Source organism: Danio aesculapii, chromosome 13 (genome assembly GCF_903798145.1).
Source record: "Danio aesculapii chromosome 13, fDanAes4.1, whole genome shotgun sequence".
Taxonomy (NCBI): Eukaryota; Metazoa; Chordata; class Actinopteri; order Cypriniformes; family Danionidae; genus Danio; species Danio aesculapii.
In genome coordinates this window covers 37,473,193-37,486,034 of record NC_079447.1, presented here as the reverse complement: position 1 = coordinate 37,486,034, position 12,842 = coordinate 37,473,193, and the positions used below count along the sequence as shown (strand labels likewise).

The 12,842-nt window shown below is 37.9% G+C and overlaps 1 protein-coding gene across 1 annotated transcript in view; it reads left to right on the top strand.

Annotated features, from left to right (window-relative positions):
• The window catches only part of vwc2 (von Willebrand factor C domain containing 2), a 52,549-nt gene extending 46,890 nt beyond the window's left edge, over positions 1–5,659 (top strand). The window contains exon 4 of the mRNA XM_056470297.1: positions 4,712–5,659. Within this exon, the coding sequence (XP_056326272.1) occupies positions 4,712–4,863 (152 nt within the window). The 3' untranslated portion in view covers positions 4,864–5,659. The remainder of the gene's footprint in view (positions 1–4,711) is intronic.
• Positions 5,660–12,842: the final 7,183 nt, after the last annotated feature.

Sequence of the window (12,842 nt, the reverse complement as noted above, 5' to 3'; positions counted from 1 at the left end):
AAGTGAATCATTTAGATGTACCTGACATCCTTACTTAACAGAGTGAATTTTCATGTCTGATTCAAAATGAAACATGAAGCCTTTTTTTAATTAATCAAATGCCATCTTGTGCATACCAACATTGACTGCCAATGAAAACTGACTCTGATGAACTGATTGTTTGTGAAGAGTCATTTGAAATGATTAATGAAAACCAAAGGCATTCTTGTAGGAATCAGACTAATTTATACTTGGTAAATGCTTGTCAACAGCTACTGGCAATTGAGAGTAGGAATTAAACGAAATACATAAAGATGTGATTTATTTAGACATTTCTACTAACCGGCCACTTTATTTGGAACACCTGTGCAACTGCTCATTGACACAAATTTCTAATCAGCCAATCACATGGCAGCAACTCAATGCATTTAGGCATGTAGACATGGTCAAGACGATCTGCTGCAGTTCAAACCGAGCATCAGAATAGAGAAGAAAGGTGATTTAAGTGACTTTAAATGTGGCATGGTTGTTGGTGCCAGACGGGCTGTTCTGAGTATTTCAGAAACTGCTGATCTACTGGCATTTTCACACACAACCATCTCTAGGGTCTGAAAAAGAAAAAAATTTGTGGGCGCAAATGTCTTGTTGGTGACAGAGGTCAGAGGAGTATGGCCAGATTGGTAGAATGACCTTGAGCTGATAGAAAGGCAACAGTAGCTCAAATAATCACTTACAATAGAAGAGCATCTCTGAACGCACAACACGTTGAACCTTGAGGCGGATGGGCTACAGCAGCAGAAGCCACACTGGGTGCCACCCCTATCAGCTAAGAACAGGAAACTGAGGCTACAATTCGCACACGCTCATTAAAATTGGACAATAGAAGATTGGAAAAAACGTTGCCTGGTCTGATGAGTCTCGATTTCTGCTGTGACATTCGAATGGTAGGGTCAGAATTTGGCATCAACAACATGAAATCATCTTGCCTTGTATCAATAGTTCAGGCTGGTAGTCGTGGTGTAATGGTGTGGTGGATATTTTCTTGGCACACTTTGGGCCCATTATTACCAATTGAGCCTCATGTCAATGCCACAGCCTACCTGAGTATTTTTGCTGACCATGTCCATCTCTTTATGGCCACAATGTACCCATCTTTTGATGGCTACTTCCAGCAGCATAACGCACCATGTCATAAAGTGCGAATCATCTCAGACTGGTTTTTTAAACATGACAATGAGTTCACTGAACTCAAATGGCCTCCACAGTCACCGGTGCTCAATCCAATAGAGCACTTTCGGGATGTGATGGAACAGGAGATTTGCATCATGGATGTGCAGCCAACAAATCTGCATGCTATGTCAAAATGGACCAAAATCTCTGAGGAATATTCCCAGTACCGTGTTGAATCTATGCCACAATGGATTAAGGCAGTTCTGAAGACAAAAAGGGGGTCAAGCCCGGTACTAGTAAGGTGTACCTAATAAAGTGGTCGGTGAGTGTATAATAGAGTTATTTATCACTAACTCCACTTTATGGTTTTCTTTGTTTGGTGGAAATTGTTGGCATGGTCAGATCACTTGTTAGTCTCCCTAAGAAAGGGCAATAGAGTGGTGCAGGAATGACATCAAAGCCCAAAGAACAGTCCACCATGGGATCCCTTGAGATTTGAGATTTCCAACGGGTTTTGTAATTGTTATTTTTGGGGGGATTTAATAAAAATAATGTCAGTGGTAAACATAACTAATTGATAATTGAATGTTTTTTTTTAAACATAGGGTGCATAGACTCCCAAATATTAATAATTGGCGGCTTCTTTGAAACTACACATCATAACAAAATGTTTTGTACGTTAAACATGCACTTTCGTTGTTATAGCAGTAACCACATAAAAAACTGAATCACTTCAGATATCCCATTTTGTGACACTTCTGTCATTCATTATCTTTCTTTTCAACTTAGTACCTTTATTAATCCGGGGTCGCCACAGCGGAATGAACCGCCAACTTATCCAGCACATGTTTCACGCAGCGGATGCCCTTCCAGCCACAACCCATCTCTGGGAAACATCCATACTCACTCATTCACTGCGAACAATTTAGCATACCCAATTTGTCTTTGGACTGTGGGGGAAACCGGAGCACCCAGAGAAAACCCATTTGAACGCTGTAAGAACACGCAAACTCCACACAGAAATGCCAACTGACCCAGCCGAGGCTCGAACCAGCGACCTTCTTGCTGTGAGGCGACAACACTACCTACTGTGCTAGTGCATCGCCCCTTTGTAACATTTAAGTTTAATCAATAATTCTCACTATTAACAAGTGACTTATTACCTGCCTATTATTGACCCCTTCTACAAGATAGTGATGATGCATTAAATCAGCATTAGCATATAAAACCCTAAAAAAAAAAATTAGATAAAAAATTTACATTTATAAAGCTATTTTCATTATATAATAATTGCATTAATTTACAAAAAACTAATTAACACTTACAGTGGCTTGCAAAAGTATTCATACCACTTGAACCTTTTCACATTTTCTCACATCATGACCACAAACATAGATATATTTTATTGGAATGTTATGTGAAAGACCAACACAATGTGGCATACAATTATGAAGTAAAAAAGAAAATTATACATGAGTTAAATTTTTTTTACAAATAAAAAACTGAAAAGTGCAATGTGCAAAAGTATTCAGCAAAAGTATACCAGCTTTGCACATCTAGACTAAAATATTTGCCTATTCTTCCTATTCTTCCTTGCAAAACAATTTAAGCTAAGTCAGATTAGATAGAGAGCGCTTATGAACAGCAGTTTTCAGATCTTGCCACAGATTCTCGATTGGATTTAGGTCTGTACTTTGACCCGGCCATTCCAACACATGAATATGTTTTATTTTAAACCATTCCATTGTAGCCTTGGCTTAATGTTTAGGTTTGTTGTCTTGTTGCAAGGTGAATCTTCGCCCTACTCTGAAGTGTTTTGCAGGCTCCAACAGGTTTTCTTCCAAGATTGCCCTGTATTTGGCTCCATCCATCTTCTCATCAACTCTAACCAGCTTCCCTGTCCCTGCTGAAGGGAAGTATCCTCAGATCATGATGCTGCCACTGCCATGTTTGAGTGTCTATGGCGTGTTCAGAGTGATGTGCAATGTTAGGTTTCCACCACACATAGGTTTTGCATTTAGGCCAAAAAGTTCAATTTTGGTCTCATTTGACCTGAGCACCTTCTTCCACATATTTGCTGGGTCACTCACATAGCTTCTGGCAAACTGCAAACAGGATTTCTTGTGGTTTTACTTTAACAAAGGCTATCTTCTTGCCATTTTTCTATAAAGCCCAGATTTGTGCAGTGCACGGCTGATAGTTGTTCTATGGAGTGATTCCCAACCTGAGCTGTAGATCTCTGCAGTTCATCCTTAGTCACCGTGGGCCGTAGGTTTGCAGTTGTGCCATACTCTTTCCATCTGCGGATGATGGACTGAAAAGTGGTCCGTGAGATGCTCAAAGCTAGGGAAATCTTTTTATAGCCTAACCCTGGTTTAAATTTCTCTGCAACTTTATCCTTTACCTGTATAGTGTGTTCCTTGGACTTCATGATGCTGTCTGCTCCCTAATATTCTCTTAACAAACCACAGATGTACAGAACATGTACAGAACAGCTGTATTTGTTCTGGGATTAAATTACACAGAGGTGGACTCTATTTAGTCATTAGGTCAACATTCGATCAATCAGCAACCATCAGGCAACTTCTAAAGGCAATTGGATGCAGAGAAAAGGGGGCTGAATACTTTTGCACACTGCACTTTTCAGTTTTTTTTATTTGTAAAAAAAATGAACTCATGTATAATTTTCTTTCTACTTCACAATTGTCTTTCACATTACATTCCAAATAAAAATATCTATGTATGTGGTCATAATGTGAGAAAATGTGGAAAAGGGGCATGAATACTTTTGCAAGCCACTGTATGTGAGTTGTTTCTAATGCATAGTACTGTATAGGAGTGGCGGGAGAGTAAATTTGCCATTGTGAAGTTCTGTTCTTAATTAATTTTTGTTCTGTTATTCATTACTCACTCTCATGTTATTTCATACCACTGAGACCTTCATTAGTCTTCAAAACACAAATTAAGACATTTTGGATGAAATCCGGGTGCTCTCTTATCCTCCATAGACTCATTCGATGTCCAGAAAGGTACCAAAAATACATCCTCAAATCTGTTTAAATATTGTTGTTGTTTTTTTTTTTTTTTTGTTTTGTTTTATCTGGTCTCAAAAGTATTCTCTTATCTTGATAATATTTTGTTTAAACCGTAGAATTCATGTAGTTTGTTTTGAGGATGCTTTTTTTTGGACTTTGAAGGAGTCAGGAACCTTGCGGTGAGTGAAGGATGAGGGAGTTCTCAGATTTCATTTAAAATATCTAAATTTGTGTGGAAGAACAGAAAGGTGAGTATTTAATGACAAAATTCTCATTATTATTTGAGCTAACCCTTTGAATTTAGTACTTTCCTTGTTTATTTTTCATCCTGGAAGCCTTTACATGCAGGTGAAGAACTGATATATTGTGTTTTGATTGACTGCTAACTTGAGAACATCATACATTTTACATGAGGTCGTTCGACACATGTTTTCAGCTTGATCCCTGCCACTCAAAACCACAGAATGCATTCTTGTTGGCAGGCTTTTTTCTCAGTTTGATGCAGCCTCTCTCATTTGTGTGTGCAGGGCCAAACTGTTACGCGGACACATCGGTGATCCCGGCTGGGCGAGAGGTGAAGATCGACGAATGCACCATCTGCTACTGCACGTACGAGGAGGGTACCTGGCGTATCGAGCGGCAGGCCACCTGCAGCAAGAACGAGTGCCAGCCGAGCTAAAGTGGTCATGGGGGCTCAAGACCCTCAGCCTTCACCCGGACAGCTGTGGATCTGGATCACCCGTCCCAGCTGTGGTCTGTATGGGCTCAGCATGGCGGCCCTGAGACTCACACGCAGCCAAAATACCAGCACCGCGTGGCGTTTACATCAGTCATGGCCATTTATGACTATGAACTCAGATTGTCCCGTAGCATGTAGCGAACGGCCCGATTAGCCTGGAAACAAGGCCAAGGTTCAAAGTGCCAAATTCTACATTCCTCCTGCTACGATGGAGCCTCTGAGTTAGCATAGCATAGTCATGACGAGTGATGAGATTCATATGTTAGAGTTAGGTATATAGTTTTAGGAGGCATGGCATTGAATTCAACTACTATATTAATACTTCGAGTTTGTATTGAGATTTATAACCCATATAAATGATATTTATTTATGTATGTGCTGGTTTAATGATTCCGATTGGAGTGTCTGATTTACAGTGAAATGATATTTTTTATAGCCACTGTATTTTGATATGCCGTATCGTTTAATACCGGATTGACTTTAATCCGTCTTATTAGAATGTATAACGCACCTACAGCTGTCAATGTGTCTGGAGGATTGGCCCATCAGAGATGAGATGATGCCGCTGTCAGGAGTGACACATAACATCCAACACAACGTCAGGATAGTCAACAGAGCAGAATGGATTTGAGGAAATCAAAAAAGGGGAGAAACGTTGCTTGCAGATGTTTGCATTTATGTTCTGTCTCTATCGTACTCTTATATGAGGTCCGTTTTGCTAAGATGTGTTTCTATGTGTATGTGTTTTCATGTTCCAAATAAATCGTTACACTGTGCACGCTTGTTTGCGAGTAGATACTGATGTGAGGTCAGCTGAGGTTAGTTACCATTTTAAACCCAGGGCCATGCTTGAAATGTCAAGTAAAAAAGATGAAAAATGGCACAGATTTCAGTGGGGATATTGAACCAGGAGACTCCAAGTGGAGTATTCCAATAACCAGATGGGTTAATTTTAGCTGTGTCAATAAAAGCCCCCCTGTATTAGCATTTTGCACACAAACCACTTAACCCCAGGTTTTCTGTTCCAGCGGTTGGTGAACTAAATTGAAGTGCAAATTGCACTGTTTGAAAAGCTTCTGAGAAAAAGCAAGCACAATATTTGCAGTGGTTATTAGAATATAAAACTGGAGCAAAGGGAGATGTGAAACTATAGCTTTTACTGTATGTAGTTTTTTTAACAGTGTTTACACAATTTGATCCTAAAGTAGACCTAGATTCATTCTGTAACAGTTGGGTGGGAGTGTGAATATTAATCAAGTTAAAGTGTTCAAGATTATGCAAGCTTTGAAAGTGAAAATCAGAAATTTGTACTCATGATATTTAACAGAAGGCCAATGTAAAGCAGGAAATATGTTGTCAGTCGAAGTGATTTTTAGTAATTAGATTGAAAGCAATTGTGTGTATTACAGAATTAGACTTAGTACTGAAAAGATTTTCAAATTTTTATTAATATTTAACTTAAGAATATTGCTTGAGAAGGAAATATGAACCAGAGGTAATTGAAAGAGGGCCCATGACATAGCCTTGAGGGATGCCATTAGTAACAGACGAGGAAAATTATTACGATTTTTGGCAAATTAAGTTTAACCAGAGAAATACATATAAAACAAATGAGAAAAACACTAGTAATGCCAACAGAAATTAATTATCTAAAGTATTATGAGAAATGGTATTGATAGCTGCACTTAAATCTAACTTAACAAGCATCACTGCAAGTGTCCAGAGTCAGCCAATTAAAACAGATAATTGGTAACTTTTTTCCAGAGCAGGCTGTACTTTTTTAACACTTTCCCTGCTATTGAGAAGCTTGTGCCCAGAATGATTGTGCCCAGCTTGTGCCCAGATGAGACTTCTGGGTCTTCCCCATATAAAATACAAAGATAGTCAAGGAAAGTGTAGATCAGATCATATGTAAAAATGAAAATACTGCTCTGAAATAATAAAAAAAGATTTTCTTGTAATTGTACTTTGTATCCTGATGGGGTGATAAAACATGATCACATAAACATAGGGAAACACTTTATAATAACTACATGCTATAAATCATTTATTAAGCATTAGCATCTAGTGAATTCATTATTTGTTAAGCATTAACTCTACATTAATAAACGTTAGTAAGCAGTTTATAACTGCAGCTACAAATGCTGTATTCTTGACTTACAACCACATTTATAATGTGCTTAATAATTGTACTTTCATATTTTGTTAATGATTTATTTTTCATTACTAAATTAAGTATTGCATTATTTACAAACCATTTGTATTTAAGAGTAGTTGGAGGTTTTTAAGATAATTTAGAATGAGTTAGTAAATGATTAATAAACTATTGAAATTAACATTTATATATCTTATTATTTAGTCATTTACTAATAGTTAATTTGCATGTTAATAAATACTTTATTAACTCAATTTCAAGCAGTTTTGTGACCCAGTCTAAAGTGAGGACTATTTATGCTTTATCAATCCCTTATAAATTACAATTAAAGGCTTGTTGTCAAATGAACAATACATCTTTGCAATCCAATATAAAAAATAAAATTACTGTTTAAACATTTCTGAATTACAGGAATGTCAAAATATGACATAAAATGATATAAAACAACAACAATATAATGATTTAATAATATAATAGGATGCAATGTTTAAAATGAACAGTAATGTTTTTTTAGATAAGGTTGCAAAGATTTATTTTTTATTTGATACAATTTCATTTGTGTATCTTCAGATGAATAGAAATTAATAAAGTCATTTATTTTCTTTTTTCCTGTTTAGAATTTAACTGACCCTTTAATTGCCATTGATTAGGGATTTATAAAGCATAAACAGTCTCACTTTAGATTAGGTCACAAAACTGGATGAAGTTGAGTTAATAAAGCATTTATTAACATACAAATTAACTTTTAGTATATGACTGAATAATAAGAATTATAAATGTTAATTTTAATAGTTTATCAATCATTTACTAACTCATTCTGAATGATCTTAAAAAAAACACCAACTATGCTTAAATAACTGGTTTGTAAATAATGCAATACTTCATTTAGTAATGAAAAAAAATCATTAAGAAATTATGAAAGTACAATTATTAAGCACATTATAAATGTGGTTATAAGTCAAGAATACAGCATTTGTAGCTGCAGTTATAAACTGCTTACTAACGTTTATTAATGTAGAGTTAATGCTTAACAAATAATGAATTCACTATTTGCTAATGCTTCATAAATGGTTTATAGTGTGTAGTTATTATAAAGTGTTACCTCATGAGACAATATATAAATATGAGTAGCAGTGCGATATGGCTGTATTTCGGCACTGGTGGGGAGCAATAAACGAGGCCACGCACTACTTGTATATGTATCACACTTGTACTATTTGTATCACACTGCTACAAGTGTGATATTGCATTTATACAACAGTTCAACGGCATAACAAACACGGAAAAAAACACGAAAAAATCTTTTTGTATGAGAAACTTCCTTCCGTCATTCATTCACATCTGCAGCTGATGTGAGAACAAAAGAAAACGTTTGCTACTTCACAAACGTCACTTAAGAGCTAGTATTTGAATAGTTCTCTAGCGTAATATTTAAAGTGAAAACAAAACAGGTGATTTTGCTGACATTTATATTATTTAGATTATAAAGCTGAATGGCATGACATGCTATCAGTCTAGAGACATATTTCCCAGTATTTCTCTGTTGCAAACGGGATATCAGAAAGCAAACACTATCAGATTACTATTGTATAAATACAGCACTACAACATACAAAAGAGAGAGATCAACTTAGAATGTCATTTATCTGTTTTATAATGATTTGTTCATCTGTAGTTTGAAATTACGCTGAGTTTTTCTCTTCAAAGGGCTTATTAAGCAGTCTCTGTCGCCATCTTGTGGCGTAATTTCAACTGTCTTTGCTCTGCTTAGTATGACAGGCTGATGGGTGCAAACGTGCTGTATATATATATATATATATATATATATATATATATATATATATATATATATATATATATATATATATATATATATATATTTAAAATAGACATTATCCTTATAAATAAACTGCATAGTTGCAATCTAAACAACTGCATTCTTACCTAAAAAAGCCTCAAAAGTGCATTATGTTGTCCATCAGCTACAATATTGGTCAAATTATAGTGAGTTTATTGATCTGGAGTAATACAGAAGGGTGAGGAGGCTGTACAAGTGCTGTTATTGCAGAATATTGCACAGTAATCAGCCAATCAATATGCTCATATTCATATGTTGTAACATAAAATATTGGGCTGTCAAAGGTGAAAAAATCATCAAATATTCTGTTGGGTTGACAACATTAAAACAAAAAACACTGTCGGGGAAAAAGTTAATCGAAACCTGATTGGGATAGCACATTTTTTAGGAACAGCACTATGTTTGTACACGTTTGGAGTTATTATGGTAGTCCTGAAAGCTAAAAGAACAATGGCTGTGGTAAAAGTATAATGTTTAATATCTGTTATCAATGATAGGAAGTTAAAAACTTCTGAAGATAATTATAAGTACAACATCCAAAAGCAATAAATTGTTGATGAATATTGTCAATTATGGTGTAAAACAGGTTAAAAATGTAGACTAAAATTTGTCTCACAGATTTCTAGAATATAAATAGACAGATACTATTTCGTGGTTGTAAAATGCAATTTACTGTAAGTAGAAAGTTAGATGTTACAACATGAAGCACAAAATATGTTTTGCGGTGTGATCAGAAATGTCAAAATACGGGGAATCTCAGTGAACATGTCCAGGAACTATTTGCTTTTTTTAATCAAACTCCCAGCCTGAGGAAAGTGCCTTGTTGAACTTTGTCACACTGAGGAAAGAGGAAAAGCTTTTGTTAAATGGTAAGACATGTCAAATTCACTACAGAATTTCTCATTTTTAAGACTCAAGAGGAGGTAAAACCAATGACAGAATTTGGAAATATACAGTAGATGATTGGTTATTTAATTATACTGTTATTGAGGAAAGTGGTGATGAAGTGGGTCCATATATGTACTCTGCAGTAAACAGCATTGAGCAGCTTGAGGACCTTAGGACTGAGAAGCACTGGCTTAGATGATTCAGTGAGCCCAAACACCTCCCACTGATGGAGATGTGAGATACATGGTAAATGCTTCTGTGGCTCAATAATAAAAAACAATGCCTTGTGGGATGCTCCTTCTGTGAATATTAATTCTGTTGAATTAAAACTTGGTTGTTTTCTTAATTTTTTTAGCTTAACTTCAAATGACAAAAAATGAAATTTCGGTTACTACAATACCATTTAAAAACAACATTTTTCAGAACAATGTGCTATTTGTTAAGGTCAGCATATTTCATTAAATGTCAGAATTTAAAAAGTGCATAAATTACCCACTTTTGTATAAGACATAAGTCCAAATTCTCCATTTAAGGTGAGACATGCTGGCTAAAACACTTTGTCGTTTATTATTATTATTATTTAATTTCATTTTCCCTCGACTTAGCTCCTTTATTCATCAGGGGTCGCCACAGCGTAATGAACCGCCAACTTATCCAGCATATGTTTTTGCAGTGGATGCACTTCCGGCTGCAACCCAGTACTGGGAAACACTCATACACTCTCACATTCACTACGGCCTATTTAGTTTATTCAATCATTTCCACATAAGTTATATGTTGATATAACAAAGAAGAACTGCTAGCTTCTCACAGTGAGTGTCTATTACTAAGACCCAAGTTTACTTACATTTCTTGTTCCCTATGATCTCCAGTGTCTGTGTCTCACCTTGTAGTGTGGTTTCTCTTGGTCCCTTACTCTGGTTGTCCTCGATTCCATCTATCTGTGTGCCTGGTTTCCATTACTCCTCTGGTCCCTGATTCATCTGGTCTAACATATCCATCCCGCAAAGCATCTCCAATGAGTTCTGTTTATACGCTGCCATACTATTCAAAAAACTGTTATCATACTTGACTCTCTGGGTCCCGTCTTCTTCTGTGTCAGTGATCCAATATTCAAGACTGCATTTCTCAAAACCCTAAGTTTACCTGTGATGAGCCCGAGGCTCGAACCCGGGTCTCTCGTGAAGTAGACCAGTGTTTTGCCGTTCAGCCACAGGGAGAGCTGGTGGACCCGAGTGCCAAGGCACAAGGTCTAATTCAAAAAAAGTTGTTTATTTAGGAAATCCAAATTCATCAGAAAGCAGCCAGGCAAAAACATAGGAAGTAGTTAACCAACATAAAGTTCTCCGTAGAGCAAAGGGTACTTTAACCAAAAACACAATTGATGAAAGGTAGTGACCAGAGGACTTACGGCAACAGCGGTAGCACATCAAACTCAAAAACCAAGTAACAAGTGAAGACAAGAGGGTAGAATAAATAGGCTAGACCAACAAGACACAGCTGAACAGAATTAACACAAATGAACCCAAACAGAAAGACTGGGGAAAATGGCGACATCTTGTGGAGAAAACAAACAATAGCTCAGAATATGACAGGACCCACCCCCTCCCCTCTAGGAACGGCTCCTGACGTTCCCACCAAGACCACCCAAACTGCGAGCTTGAAAATCCCGGATCAACTTGGGGTCAAGGATGTCCTTAGCGGGAATCCAGGAGCGCTCCTCGGGACCATAACCCTCCCACAAGATACTGCAGAGACCGTTGCACCCACCGAACGTCCAGTATCCTGCGGACTGTGTAGGCAGGCTTACCCCCAATGCTGCGAGGGGGAGGAGGGGATCTGTCAGAAGGAACAAAAGAAGAACACAACACAGGTTTTAGGAGAGACACGTGAAAGGTGGGATTAATTTTAAATGACCTAGGTATTTCTAGCCGATAAGAAACTGGGTTTACTGATAATTTTAAATGGTCCGATGTAGCGTTGGTTAAGCTTGCGGGACTCTATCCGAAGGGGAAGGTTCCGAGTGGAGAGCCAAACCCGTTGACCAACTCGAAGGGAGGGGACAGATCTTCATCTAAGGTTGGCCTGTCTCTGGTTCTGGTTAGAGGTTAGATAAGTTTACGGCGGAATACTCTCCAGGTCCGACGGCATCGATTAATATGCTGCTGTACAGAAGGAACAGCCACTTGAATCTCTTGCTCAGGGAAGAGAGCAGGGGAGAATCCAAACTGGCACTCAAAGGGGGATAACCCAGCGGAGGATGAGCGGAGAGTGTTGTGAGCATATTCAGTCCAGAGGAGGTATGAGGACCATGATGAAGGGTTGTGACCCACCATGCACCTTAATGTGGTCTCGAGACTCTGGTTTGTCCTTTCTGTATGTCCATTAGACTTGGGGTGGAAACCAGAAGACAAACTAATAGATGCGCCCAATGACTGGCAAAAAGATCTCTAGAACCGGGATGAGAACTGAGGTCCCTGGTCCGACACAATGTCCTGTGGAATTGCTGTCTTCTTAGCAGATGGGAGTTTTGGTAAGGGAATGAATCGAGCAGCCTTGGAGAACCGGTCGACAATGACTAGAATAATGGTGTTGCCATGGGAGGGTGGGAGGCCACTAATGAAGTCCATAGAGAGGTGGAACCATGGTCGGTGGGGAATAGGCAGAGGTTGCAGAAGACCTTGGGGAGGAAGATGTGAGGTTTTTCCCCGGTTGCAAACAGGACAGGCATTAACCAAGGATATTACGTCCTTTTTAGCTGTAGGCCACCAGAAGTGTCTTTGCAGAAAGTCCAAGGTGCGGGAAATACCTGGATGTGCCCACTGAAGAACTCGAGAACGAACAGCCTTTGGAACATACAATCGGTTAGTTGGGCCACCACCTGGGTCTGGATCTTGAATCTGGGCCTTACGGATGGCTAAGTCAAACCCCCATCTGAGGGGTGCAAGAATCTTGGCTTGGGGAATGATTGATTCTGGAGTCCTCTCTCGGGGAGTGTTACTGTTTATTCGGGATAGAG